The 14,722-nt window shown below is 41.1% G+C and overlaps 1 protein-coding gene across 1 annotated transcript in view; it reads left to right on the top strand.

Annotated features, from left to right (window-relative positions):
• Window positions 1-271: 271 nt before the first annotated feature.
• Window positions 272-14,722, top strand: part of TMEM241 (transmembrane protein 241) — a 46,441-nt gene continuing 31,990 nt past the window's right edge. The window contains exons 1-7 of the mRNA XM_032182736.1: window positions 272-387; window positions 1,854-1,900; window positions 4,420-4,497; window positions 8,537-8,618; window positions 11,816-11,893; window positions 13,293-13,318; window positions 14,458-14,509. Coding sequence (XP_032038627.1) covers window positions 316-387; window positions 1,854-1,900; window positions 4,420-4,497; window positions 8,537-8,618; window positions 11,816-11,893; window positions 13,293-13,318; window positions 14,458-14,509 — 435 coding nt within the window. The 5' untranslated portion in view covers window positions 272-315. The remainder of the gene's footprint in view (window positions 388-1,853; window positions 1,901-4,419; window positions 4,498-8,536; window positions 8,619-11,815; window positions 11,894-13,292; window positions 13,319-14,457; window positions 14,510-14,722) is intronic.

Raw genomic sequence — 14,722 nt, 5'->3', positions numbered from 1 at the left:
CAAAGCAGCGGAGAATACAGAATACAGAGTGAGGGGTTCTGGTCTCTGCTCGCCGCGCAGACTCTCCCATTTTGATCCAAGCCTGCGTTTCCTTCTATCCTCGCATCGCTCCGGATGCCATCTACATGAACTCGGGTGCAATTAGGGCCGGTGACACCCGGCTAGCCGAGGAGCCGTGCCCATATTCCCCCTGCGGGGCCCGGCCCCGCTCCGCGCCGCCCCGCTCATGGCGGCCTCGCCCCCTTCAGGAGGAGGCGCGGCGGGGAGCGGCTGCTGCCCTGCCATGGCCGCCGCGGGCGGCGGGGCCGGTGCCCGATGTACCTGAAGCGGCCGGCGGGCGGGCTGGCTTTTTGCCTCTTCTACCTGGCGTCCTGCTTCACCAACAAGGTGAGCTGCTCCGCAAGGGGAGCCCGGAGAGACCGGGGAGGCGGCGGTGGCTGAAGCCGGGGCCCCGGGACGCGTGGCGGCTGGCGGCCCGGCTCCCGGCCCCTTCGCCTCACAAAATGGGGGGCGAGGGTGGTAGCGCCGGGCAGCCGTGCTAGGTAGAGGTAGATCGGGGTCCAGAGGTGAAGCAGAGCTCCTAGGAGGAGATGTTGCTCCTACCAAATCTGCTGATTGAGGGGTGTTGGCTGGGGAAACAGAAAGGGGCTGCAGCAGCTGCTGAGCTGCCTCCTGTGTTGGAAAAGATGCTTGGCTTAACTCGGAGGAAGCTGGAAGAGCTTTGATGTAGGGCCTCTGTTTTCAAACTTTTGAGCAGGCTTTAACATAATGAGGGTGAAGATAATCAGAATATACACCTTCCATTTTCCCCAGATGGTAGATAAATGGAAGTGGGGGTATGGACTTGCACAGTTACACCCTCCCGATTTAAAAACCAATTGCTACTTCTGGCAAATCTGTGCCTAACACAACCCCTTGTGAGCCAACGTGCCTTATCTCTGTGTGTATTGATGCCAGTTTCTCAGTAACACGCTGCCACCACCTCTAAAAGCGACTTTGCCAAGTGCTCAGTGCAGTTTTGTCTCTGCTGAAAGCTTTCGGCATCTCGTGTTCATTGACAGCTGCTGCTGGCTCCTGGAGGGAGCTCCTGAAGGTCCCTTTCCTTTCTACTGAGGAAGCTCCAGTCGTTCTTCTCCTGTGCACAGATAGTGTCCTTGTTCTTTATCACAGGTCGTTGTTAGATCCTGGTTTACGTATGGAAAGGCCAATGCATTTCTGTCTCAGAGATGCATGTGTATGTGGGGAAAAAATGCGAACATTCATACGCAGGGACCCTAACAAAGCATGCTGAAGCAAAGACACAAAGCCTACTTCCACATCTGTGCAGTATATTACATCTCCAAAGGGCTTTATGGACTACTTCATGTTTTACACAAAACTGAGTGAGCAGCGTTAGGTACAGATGGATTAATCATCAGGAGAAAATTATCTCAAAGTTAGCGGTCTTAATCCTGCCAAAGCTTGCCTCTGTGGTATGATATGATTTTAACGGACAAGTCCTCGTATCTTTTTGTTCCTGTACGTCCTTTTCCCATTCAGTGCAAAGAGTGCCGCGTGCTCAGCAAGTAAAAGAGCAACTCGGTAGGCATCCTTCTCTCCAGTGTTCAGTGTGTCTGCTCTGTGCCTCACGAACTTCAGTGTCTACTGCCTTCCACAGTGACTGGGGGAACATCCAGCAGTTCTGACACAGGAAAAGAAGTTACAGAGAATGTTCAGACTGTCTCTTATTTTTTTTTTTTAATGTTTCTCTATTTCAGTAGGGGCTTCTTGTATTTTGTTGCTCTTGTAATCGCTTGTTGATGTTATAGCTTCGTGGATGTTTGACGTCCATTAATTTGGTGTTTGTTTTCCAGTATGTCCTGTCTGTCCTGAAATTTACCTACCCTACCCTTTTTCAAGGGTAAGTACCATTTTAAGAATACAATCGTTTGAAAAATGACTTTAATCGGTAAATGTCCTGCTGTTCCGTGCTGAAGCCAACTTGGGTACTTCATGCTGTCACTGGCTGTTGCTGTCTAGAGAACGAACTTCATGAAATCTTGGTAAAACAGACATTAATTTGTCTTGGTTAACTTTTAAACATAATGATGGTAATGTAATTAGGATATATAGACCCCATAATTTCTTGTTTTTCATGGAAGTTTTATGCTTTTGCATAGAAAAGTAGTAATCATAGTATAGCCCATCTTCATGGGATATGGCTCTCATGGATAACTGGCAGATTTGGTGTATTCTTTTTTTATTGTGCTAGTGAAAACTGACCTTAAACCCATCTTTGGGCACACACAAATACAGTGCTGCTTATTTTCATGCTTGGCATTTGTTGTAGCTGTGTATTAGCTGTGTAGTCCTTATGATACCTTAATGACAGTAATGACAAATTTAATGCTTTGCCAAGTATTCATAGACCATCAGTACTGTTAATAATTTGTGAGACAGTTAGTGAAATTCTCTCCTCTTACATTCAAGACTTCTCCCTTTCATTCTTTTGAGACACTGGTAAAATCTGCAGATGTTGAATATCTTTAATTCCTTTACTGTTGGAAAACATTTTTGCCTGACTTGCAGCTCCAGGGCTGTAGTTGACTCTAGGAATAATTCACCTGGCAATCTCCATTTTCTCTGAGTATACTCAGCTCCATACACAATGAATGCTTCCTTCAGTAAACACACAGGCTCCTGGACAAGGCTTTTAGCATATGGGGAAAGGATCTTGTGTAATGTATGTCAAACATGAGTGTGGAAAGTCAACAGTAAGAAACCATATGCTCAATGACAAGGAATTGCTTCACGGTATCTGTGTTACCACAGTTACTTCCTTTTTCCTGTTATTTGGAAATGCATCTGAGATGCATCTTAGTAATTTTGCTTTTTAAAAGTGACCATTCCTTGAAAATTAAGTGACTCGGGTGTGCTCTCATTTAGTGCTCAGGTAGGTGAATAGAAGGGGCAAGAGTGTTAGGCCCACTTCACGTCATTACTATTTGTTGACGTGGCTTTTGTTCCCTCTACAATGTAAGAGAATATGACAGTAGTGCTGAGGATAGGAAATTATTACAAGCTTCAAATCCTGTCCTTCAAAATATGAGATGATACAAAATTCTTCATGCAAAGTTGATGGGAATTCATCGGTGGTTTGGAATATAGAGCATGATCAAGCCTGCAGCAAACAAGAGCCTTTTAAGCTCTGAAAAGTCTTGCATCTGAAAAAGGTGAAGTGAGCTGTGATAGCAGTGTTGAACCTTCATCATATATTTATGGACAATGTCTGCTCTAACAAGGTTTAATTGTAAGTAATGCTGCATATAGCAAACAATTGTCAATTTATGTGTGCATGAAACATTTTTAAAATAATTGCTTATTGGAGTGAATGGGAATAATTAATAAACCCATTTCTATACCTGTTAATGTGACTTAATGCTGTTGTGCAGTATCTGTCATGTGTTAAATGCTCAAGTATTTTCACCCAAGAAACACCTCTCTGTAAACCACTAGCCTGAAGAAGGAAGCTGATCGGTTATTTTACAGCTTAAAAAAAATGCACTGTGCACCAGTACTACTTTTAACCTGCAGCCATTGCTCAGGCCTCACATGCTATTTTTGTAGTACAGTAAGGCATATCTTTGTGCTAGGATAAATTATTAGATAGGTAAGTTGATTCAGAACATGTGTAATTGTGATTTTCTCTTGGAAAAGGTGTGTAACAGTGTTGTGGTTTATATGCAGTTATCTGTCTGTGAAGATGTTTTCTCTAGATGCTCTGAAGCAGAAGCTCCTGCAGCATAATGATTCGATTGTTGATGACACTTCAGTTGGTGCTTGCTGCACAAGATGCAGGGCAAACATGCCATCCATGTTCTAGGGAGTGTGCAATCTAGGCCCAGCATGAATAACAATGAAAAATCATAAAGCTCATGCTTGAAATTACCAGGACTACACACTTCGTCCTTGGGGCTTATTGGGTCATCCAGCTGAAGTCAGTCTGAGTTCTGAAATCATGTCGATTTGCTCTAACAATGACAGTTTATGTATGAACAGCTATCTATCTCTTGTCACAAACCTTGCCTCGCTTGCATCTTTAGATTATCGTGGTTATAACAGCACTATTATGATTGTTAATCTTGTTTTGGGAGAAACGGTAAAATGGGTAACATGACTAAGGTAATCTTGGTAGATGGTCCTTTATAAAACATTTGAAGCATGAAGTTGGAAGCACCAGAGTAATAGGAAAAACTGGAGGAAATAAAGGTCCAGAAAATGAAAGATTCAAAGAGGAATAGTGCCATCCCAGATAACCTGGAGAAATGGTAATAATGGTAGTTCTGGGTGTGCTCTGAGAAGTTTTAGGGATCAAGAAATCATGCTCCACAGAGTTAAAAAAGACAAACAACTTAGAGGTAATGTTTGTTTCTCTTTCAGGTGGCAGACGTTAGTCGGTGGACTTCTGCTTCATATCTCCTGGAAGCTGGGCTGGGTGGAAATAAGCTTGTGTTCAAGGTACTGTGGGGTGTTCAGTATCTGATAAATGCTTATTTTCTGTAGTTGTGTTACAGCGTGCTTTAGTTGGTTGTGGAAGTTGCTAACTTGTTAAAAACATAAGACTGTGCATGTGTCTGTGCGTTCTGCCTCACAAGGATAGGTGAGGTCTTGTGTTTCAGTCTAACGAATGTTCAAGGACATGCAGTTCAACGGATTACTAATATTAAGTGGATTCAGTTTAACATTTGGTAAGATAATGAAAAAAAGGAAGCCATTAGAGAAGACTACAAGCTAATTTATCCAAGCATTTGTCTGCATCTCCTCCCTGGATTATCATAAAAGTACCATAAGAGAAACCTCAGTAATATCAGTTAAAAGCCCCCTTTCCTAAAATCTAACTGCAGTGGAGTCAGAACATGTAATCTGCCTTTTCCTCTGTAAGAGGTGTATGATTCTTATTCATGGGACACACCTTTACGTGTACCTCCTGTATTCATAAATGCACGGCAAGAGTAGCCATTGCAGTGCACAGGGTTGGTATAATAATTAAACTCCAAATTCAAGCATGCTTTGTTGGATTGAGATCATCTTCTTGAACTGAGTGTGGCTCAAATTAGAAGAGTCACCCAAAATACTGTACTTTGTCAAGATCCTTTCCATACTATGGAATGTGACACATCCTTTGTATTTCACAAAATGTCATGATTTATAAGATGGCTTACCTACAGAAATTGTTGAATCCTCATCACTGGAGATATTAAAAAAAAATATTGAATGACCTGAACAACGTGGCTTAAACCTGAAGCTAGAGTATCAGGCTAGATGACTGCCAGAGTTCACTTCTTTTTTTTAATCAGTGATTCTGTATTAGCAAATGAGAGCTGATAAATTTTCTGTCTGGGATACAAGCAGTTGATTTGCAAAACTGAAGCTACTCATTTAGAATGAAATCTTCTGTGAGAAGAACGAGGCTAAGTTCTTTTTTTTTCTGTGTGCAAGTGACTACATCACCCCTGAAACCTAAGCAAATTTGTAAATGGAAACAAAATTTAACTTCCCATCTTTTATCTTTCTGTTTAGATAAAATGATATTGGTGCTGAAAGCTGTCATTGATGCTGGTTGAAGCGGGATTAGGTTCCAGTCTTCGCTTTAGTAACAGTTACTGATACATATTGTTATCAGATGTATCTATTGTTTGTGCATGTTTTGTCTCCACAGTACAGCATGAAGGACAAAGGAATACAGCCACCAGTAATGTCCTTTTTCATTCATCCTTTCATCACTAGATGAGAAATTACTTATGCTTTAAATCAAGAAAGTAAAAAAGTCGAGACGCCACTAGATGTCAGCATACACTAGGGAAACCGATTTAAACAAACCTTGAGAAAGCTTTTTTGTAGTTTTCCAGAAGGTGCATTTTGTATCAGCTGCAGACCAAATGAAATGACCAGAATTCAATGATGTGTTTTAGCTGTAATTCAGCTGAGCACTTAGGTGTGAATTTAAATCTTTCTTCAGAAGAATTAAGTGCATGCTTTGCTGAACTGAACTTGTAGCATAGATCTCCTCTATTTAAAAAAACAAAACAAAACAAAACAAAAAAGCAACCCATAGTGCTTCAGAGCTTCTGCCTGCTGGTTCCTCTCAAGGTCCTTTCCCCTGCAAAGATATTCTCCCAGTGGTCTGGAAAGGACATTTTTCTTATCCCCTCTCTTGAAGAATATTGGTCTCTGGATCTATTTTGTGTATGTACATGTAGGGTATTTAAAACCAATATACCCAGTCATCAGTCTTCTCATACTGGAAATACCAAACTGCTACCCATCTGTGTGTTTCTACAAAGTCTTGAATATTTTTGTTCTGAAGGCTGATCTCGTGCCTTCTGAGCCAGTTCAGGTTATCTCAAAGTATTTCAGAAGAATTATTTTATTACATAGAGATCACTGCCCTTTGTCTGAAGGATATGACAAAGTCAGGAATAGTAGCTTCGCAATAAAGCAAATAAAAACAGGTCCTCAGTTCCATTAAACATATTATTTAGAGTAATTTCTCCTTGGTTTTATTTTTTCATATGCTTCTCTTCAGTACTGCAAGAGATGCTGGCTGTCGTTGTTGCTTCTACAGGGCGAATAGTGATTGTCTGCAAAACTTGTATCCAAAAGAACTCAGAGCCTTGCTTAAACCAAAGCTTCAAAGAATGGTTTCAGGGAAACTGCTCGTTGACTTCAGTGGGCTTTGGATCTGGCCCCACAACCACAAACCCGTCAGTTCTTTCACGTCACTGAGCTCGCCGGCTCTGCACGTACGTGGCTGCATTGCCAGCAAAGGAAACTACCAACTGGTTTGCATGCAGGACAGATCGTTGGTGCTGACACATTACATCAAACATGCACGCATTCTTTTTCGGTCCTGAAATTCCCACTTGGCAGCATAAAACTCTCTTTTCACATCCTGGGAAAAGGATCTGAAGGCCTTTTCCATTGCACTTCACAGTGCTGCACTGGAAATGGAGACATATTTCGCATACCTAGAATTTAATGGTGGGGAACATGAAAGAGCAGCATTTTGATGCTCTAAATGGAAATTCAGTTTTCAGCTTGTGTTCCTTCTTCCCAGCCCTTCATTTCTCTTCTTCCCTTCCTTCTTTCTTGAATTCATGCCCATTCAATTTTTTGGGTGATGTGAAATCGTTGGCAGTGAGGTATGACAGTTTTAAATCCTGGTCTTAGGGAAATTCCAGTTGAATTGTGCTTAGAAGGCACAGATTCTCAATAAAAATGATGATGACAACCGGAGGAAAAAAAAACCAGCAAATGTTTATGCCAGTACAAGGACATAAAGACCATGTTTTGTTACACTGTTGTCATTTTTTTTTTAATCAAATATATTGGAAAATTATATAAAGAAAGGAAACACTTATTTTTTTTTTCCTTGTCTTAAAGCTTATAGAAATCCTTGGGCATGATGGATCTTCGTTTAGACTGTTTTTTTTTGTTTTTTTTTTTTTTTACCTTTATTTGTCTGCTTTTTGGTATTTAATGAAGTGTGTTGCTACAGTGGTAACTCTATTTTGACTCTTATATGCTAGTTGGAAGTGTAATCCAAGCTGATGAATTGCAAATAATTTGCCTTAATTTTAAAGAAACAGAATTACGTGTTAAAACTCTGCCTTTAATTCAAGGTTTAGGAAGAGTGAATGAAGGTAACATTGTCTTCAGTCCCGGGAAACCTCTGATTTAGTCCTTTAAATTGCTATCGCTTTTTTCCTCCCTTGCTCAAAATCTTATATTATTCTCTCTGAAGTTTACCCCCTACCTGATTCATTTTTTTCCTGAAGTACCGAGATCAAAAAAGGAAGGCTGCAAATTCTGAAGCCCCTTCTCAAAACTGAGACCTGACCCGACTGCCACAACGAAGACTTAACAAAAAACCCACAAAACGCCACCGGATCAATCTGCGATGATTTCATTCATTCCTCCATTAATTGTCAAACTGCCTCTAGGAGTTTGGCTTAGTCAAAGGAGTATCATTAGGAAATCTCAAGAGACAGGCTCCCACAGAGACAATCTGATCTTGAGGAAGGATCTCATTGTAAATCTGGCTGAGAAACGAATGTGTGGGTGGGCAAGTGTATTTGTACATAGTGAAAATGTGTGCTGTCTGTGCAAGTGCGCCATTTTATGCCTTCATTTGTCAGGTTTTTTTCTTCCTTTTACAGTGTATCAAGGATCTTACTGAAATGGAATTGCTCTCCCTTAAAACCAACAGGAGCAATTGCTATGAAATAATTTTTTTTTTTTGGTAGGAGAGCAGCCAAGGAAAAAGGACAAGAAAAGAACTAGCAGAAATCCCGGCTATCTGGGATTAGATGAAGTGGTTCATTTCTGTCTCAGGGCCTTCTTTAGTAAGTGGGAGGAATATTGAACAATCAGGCAATAAATTTAATATGCACACTTCTGAATATATATATATATCTAATATTCCTTGCAAGTAGGTGTTGCTGGCTGCATGTAAACAGAATGTGGTGAAGTAATGCAATTCTAATTGTTTTCACAGGTCTGAAATCCTGTCATGGCTGCCTGCTTCAGTGCTTTTTGTGGGCATTATTTACGCTGGCTCTAGGGCACTATCTAGATTGGTAAGAAATGCATGAGTAGAAGTCTGTTCATTACTGACTGCCTCGACTTTTTTGAGCAAACAATGTTCCCTTCATACGAGGTGTTTAATGATGTTCTTGGGTTGGGGGGAAAGAAGGGAGGAGGAGTTCAAATAATATGGAATCTGTTAATGTCCTAGGGCAGCAATCCAGTCCTACAAAGCAGTAATAAAAACCATAAAATACCTTCACCTTTCCATGGTCTCTCTGACAGTCTGAAGAACTCAGCATCTCTCCAAAATATTCCAGGTTTTGCAGACAGATCCTTGGTAGTCTGAACTGTGCAAACAGGGAAGAAGTTACAGAAATTATTAGCAGTATCTTTGCAAAAGGGTAAATGGGACACGTCTGTGGGAAATCCTCCAGGAGGAGGATGAAAACTATTTCAGTGAGAGGCTTTGAGGCTTTACAAGATTTGAGAAAATAAATTGAAAGTCCGGAAGAGATTATGGGAGTGGTTAGAGACATTGGGCTGCTGATCCATTTCAATCACAATAACCTAGCAAATGTTTATTCAGGGGATATCAAACCTGCTTTCATTGAAGTTGACTGCCTTTTACTTAAGTGAGCCAGTGTTTCTCAAAAAAGTAAACGTGATGTTATTTTTTTTAAAAAAAGCAATGTTTTACTGCTGTTTCTGCAAGAAATAAGTCTGCAAGACCAGATTCTCCTCTAGTCCTCTTCTGTCATTGCACCTTGGTTTGATTCCAGAGCCAGCTCACTCCTACCAACTCCTAAACCCCAAAAAGGATCAAAAGGGCATTCTTTTTGGACAAGATTCCGCTTGTGGTAAACATCCTACAAATATCCCAGTGGAGAGGCAGGGCAGAAAGTGGCAGATGGTCTCTGTCCTCTTACCAATGCCATGGGTCTCATCTTAGACCCCGGTGATCTTTGTTAAAGCCTGGCTGTGTGCTCAGAAGCCACGTGCCTCCAGATTAGCTCTCTCTCATGGTGACTGCATTTACTTCCTCCTGCTTCCTTGGCAAAGCGACTTCCATGGGGCTTCCCTGGTGCAAACCCAGCAAAGATCTCTAAGGAGAGAGCTGCCTGGAAACAGAAATAGAGCCGCAGCAGCGGCACCTTTTCTGCCTGCTCACCTGGGAGGTGGAGGAGGCCCGAATCGTATCCTCTCTGGCTATTTCTTCTTTCACAGTCCCGTAAATTACATCATTTTCATGCCTTCCCTGCTCCCTGGTCATTCTGTAGTGAGATGCACTGGAGTGGCAGAGGGCCTGTGAATGTTTTTTTTGAATTTTATCCCAAACCGTTCAGCAGGAGCATCTCCCATATCTGCATGGCTTTTTGTTCATGGATGAGGGTTTTGAGGCCTAATTCTGTGGCCATTTTAGGAAGAAAGATGGGTAGATTTAGGCCATAACTAGTATATAGTTCCTTGTACTGGTCCTAAATTCAATACGTGCCAGCTTTATTTGCAGTGACTTTGCCTACAACACTTTTATGACATGATGAGAAGAAAAATGCACTCTCCCAATCCTTGTACCAGAATGGCGCGCCTCACAAGTGTACTTGAATGAAGCGGGTTTGTTTCCAAAGTGGAAATTACGTGAACTTTTTGGACCAAATCCAGGGATGCCCACTTTCAAACACTCCTGTATACTGCCAGGGCTGTAATATAGTCTCTATTTGTGCCTCTCCTGAGGGTTGCTGGCAGTTCTCCTGCCCAAGAGCTCAGGGCTGGAGGAGGGCTGCTTAGCTCTGGACTGTGATGCAGTAGCAGAAGTATGCAGAACTGCGAGGGGAGGTTTGGATGGAGCCTGTTCACCCTGCCTGTCCAACGAGTAAACCTTTCTCTTCGTTAGCGTTAAGTCCACTCACAAATTAAAAAAAGTCACTTCAAAGACAGCAGACATATGGAGAAGGTTAACAGGGCTAGGCAAACTGGAGCCATTGCTGGCTCCGAAACGCACACGGAGGAGCCAAAAGTGGAGCCAAAAGGGGAGAGGGAGGAAAGAAAAACCCAACAAATTGGCTTCACAAAAGAAATAATGTAAATTTTGCTGTCAACTGGCCTTGTGTATGGTTATTTCTTTATAGTTACTTGTATTTCCTATCGTGTCAGGCTCAGGATGCGTATGTTAGATAATTGTTTCATTGTGCTTAGCTGTCCAGCACCAGGGGTGAGAACTGGTTTTCGGAAAGGGTGAAGCAGGAGCTGACAAATTCATGCTAGTTCTGTTTGTGTGATTTTTCATTCCTTGCTAATTTAGAGGTGTTAAGAGTTACCTTGGTGAAACTGCTGTGTTTATGGATCCACCCCAGTTGTCGTTACGGCTTTCAATGTTTATTTAGTGATCCTTATCCAGCTTTACGGGAAAGAAAAGAAAAATACAGCAAATACAGATTTCTGATCACAAAGTCAAGACAAGGAGGTGCTTGCTGTATGATCCTTACAAGGCAAGGACATCACTGAGAAATTAACTCATTCTCTACTCGTGATTTAAATACTACCCATAAGAAGGGAAATACTGCTTCCTACAACTGCTTTAGTCTTCAGGTTATCTTAATTGGAGCAGAGAGTTGCTTCTGTCTCGCCTGGCTGAGAGACCATGGATCTGATTTGGAGGAAGTGTTAGGAACCACTAATTCAAGTTGGTTTTGCCCGGGGCGATGGTGTCTTACTCATTATTGTTATCGCTGGGGTTTGTTGCTTAATGATTTCATATTGGGATGGTGGCCAGATGCCTCCTTGGATATAATTTCAGCATCACGCGTGTGTGAACTATTACATTTCCACCCTAATTTCTGGCAGCTCTTCCTAGCAGGAACAGAAAGCAATTGCCGAAAATAATCTTCCTGGTGGTTTTGTTGCTAGGAGTAACACTGTATTCTTAGTACCCGCAGACAGAGAGGGGAAAACTAATGAGAAGGGTTTGCAGTGGAGGCTGTGGGTACAGGAATTGAGAGGCAAAACCCGTGGCAAAGCTTGCAGTGGTAGCTCTGTATGAGCAAGCAGACCGAGCACTCAAAAGTGGGAGAAGTGATCGTGCTCTTGGAATGGGACTAAGTCCCTTTTAGGAGATATGATGTGGGTTTACAATTTAAAAACAAGCAACACAAAACCCTGGGGCAGGTAGCCCTAAGAGGAGCACCCATCCCTATGCCAGTGACTGTTCTGAGTTGATTCAGGCATTTTTTTTTCTCTCTCCCAACGGCAGCCAATTCCAGTGTTCCTCGCCATACAGAACGCGGCAGAAGTCATCACCTGTGGCTTCCAGAAGTTTGTGCAGAAAGAGGTAATTGGTCTATTAATTGAGGTATTCAAGGCACCTCCGGTGATATAACTGCCCTATAACAAAGCACCTCGTTTCTTTTTATATAGGCATTACTGCTGAGTGCTTTTCTGCTCTCGCTGTGATAGCAAGTCCCTAATGAGTCCCAGAGAGAGATTTGCTGTTGACAAGTATCTATATCGATGTTTTAATTTCCTCTTTAGTTGATGAAAGACTGCAAGTGCATATTGATGGCTTGATCTGCGTTTCAAAGACTGGCTTGGTCCCATCTCTCTCATGCCATATGTAAGAATTTCATCGTTTGAGCTAAGGGCTGTTCTCCAGCCTCTCATCCCCCAGTCATTTATGAAAACATTGAAGAGAACTGGCCCTAAAATGGAGCCACAGGGAACCCCACTAGTGACTGCTTGCTCACCTAATCTAATTCTGTTTACTGTAACCCTTCAATAGATCACATCTCCACGTGAAATTTTGGACAAACAATGCATTTTTGGATTTCTTTCTGGGTGCTTGAGGATCTGTTCCAATACCTGTTAAAGTATTGGAACAATTGGACAATTCCTGCTTACTTTAATAAGAGAATCTTTTTTTGTCTCTTCAGCTACACTACAGGAGATTTTTCTTTTTAGGCAATGAAATGCTTTTTTAATTGTAAAAGCAGAGAGCTGCTGTGTGAGGTAGCACTGGGAAATCACAAAATCATTTCTGCAATGGCCTATGGCTTGCAGTGGAAAGTATCTTCCCTTCATTACCTCTGCTGTGCATATAGAAGACAAATAAATGGCTGATGTTTGCTATTTGTAATAAGCTGAAGAGGTCTGAAAGGTATAATAAGGTATATCATGGCATGTCCCTGTGGTATATTTCCCTGTCTAGTGTCCCTGCCAAAATGTTTTTATCTTTTTCTTCTAGCTCACATGCTTATATTTCATGTCTTTGAAAACAGAAGCATGATGGGGATGAATAATGCAAACACGGGTCTTGCTAGGAGTCTTCTGGGGAACAATTTTGGCCCAGGGGATTGGAAAACTCATGAATTTAGACCAAGACTGTTTTGTTTTGAATGATACCTAATTAATTAATGATACTTAATATTTGAGTACATACAAAATGCAGTTTTGGTATACTTCAAGATGTGAGTGAGGATCAGGTATTAAGTTAGCAACTGACTTTAGGTATGCTTACTGGTAAATAACCTAAAAATAATAATTAAAAAAGAAAAAGGGAGTAGGCTAATCTGTAATCCTTGTTCTATTTTTTTTTTTTTTCAAAATAAATTTGCTAAGCAGTACTCAAACATAATGGGTTGTTGAGTGTTCAGTGGCTTTTTAATGTGTTTGGTGCAGGAATATCATCTGTGATCACATGGATTAATTTTTTAATCATTTGTTCTTTTCTACAGCAGACCTCTCATCTGAAAGTGTGTAGGTAAGTTTTAAAAACTGCTCAGATTCAGATTCAGACTTGCTTTGGCTCCAGCTTCTGTATTTGTTTCAGACAGTAGCACATCAAAACAGTGAAGAATATTAAGACACATTCCTGTAGGCAGTGAGTCTGAATTGCAACAGAAGTAATTAAATGTTTTTGAAACGATTTTTTTTAACAATTCCTTAAATAGATCTTTTTTTTTTTTTTTTTTTTTTTTCTCATTATAAAAAATAAAAACAGCTAGAAGGGTAATCTTCCTGAGTAACATAGCAGTGATTGTAAGAATGTTTTTGAAAAGGAGGTGGAAATCAAGTTTGATAATCCAGTGGATAAAACAGTAAGAAAAAGATGATGTGATAGAAAATAGCTAAAAATGCCTTTCCTAAGAAAGAAGAGGTGGGTGACATCCTGCATCATTCTGTTAGCACTGATACACAACCTTCTCAATCTTGGTTGGGCTTCAAAAAGGGGATAAAGTGACAAACAGAAGTTGGCTATACCTGTATTAAAAGTTTCATTCTTCCTGACTATCCTCTTGAAAAAAGTGTCCTCCGTGCTTTGTAATCTTTAAGCTGTACTTAGAGTGGATGGTTTTGGTTCATATGTTAGTGTGTTTGGAGGCCCTGTCTTCCTACTCCCTCCCTGATGTTCCCATTAGCTGACTGACTTATTTACTGCCTTATTTTCACTACTGGATTATCTTCAAGGACACCAGGTTTTGTTTTGTTTTATTTTTTTAATCTTATTTATTCTGTCTTCTGTGTCCCTGCAAAGCAGGAAAATGAGCTGCAAAAGCAAATATCCACTAGTATTAATAGTGATTGTCCATAGAAATTTTCCACCTGCATTTTCCTTGTAACCTGTAGAAATCCTGACTCAGCCACAGTTTAAGGTTTTGTTTAGTCCAGCTCAACGGACTAGGGGTGTTTTGTGCTGCTTTTCTTATACAACGTTGTTCTGTATTATTATTTATGAAGCGTGTCTGATGTAAAAATTAATTTTGGTGGCAGAAATTGCTTTTTAAATGCATGGAATAAAAATGAAGTAAACAAAGCATCGCTGTAAAATCAAGTGGAAGTGTCCATATTTCACTGGGAGTACAAGCTTTCAGTCTTGTTTTTTTTTTCTCTTTCCCACAGTGTGCTGTTCCTTCTGGTAGCAGCAGTGTGCCTTCCTTTGTTTGACACACAGGTGAGCTCTGTTTTTGTAAAACAGCTCTAGCTTGACCTTGATGTTTGTTCTCATAGAAGAGATGCAGCTTTTACTTGTAAGCTAGGGCAGGATTCCTGCAAAGGAGTCGTAAGTGTGGCCTGTTGCCTCGTTATAATCTTGCTGGTTTTAATGTGTTTGCATCCTGGTAAAAACCTGTGACCAGTGCACACACAGAGCTCTTCAGTGAAGCCA

Source organism: Aythya fuligula, chromosome 2 (assembly GCF_009819795.1).
Source record: "Aythya fuligula isolate bAytFul2 chromosome 2, bAytFul2.pri, whole genome shotgun sequence".
Lineage (NCBI taxonomy): Eukaryota > Metazoa > Chordata > Aves > Anseriformes > Anatidae > Aythya > Aythya fuligula.
Note: the sequence above shows the minus strand (reverse complement) of the source record. Positions and strands in the feature narration are given on the sequence as shown.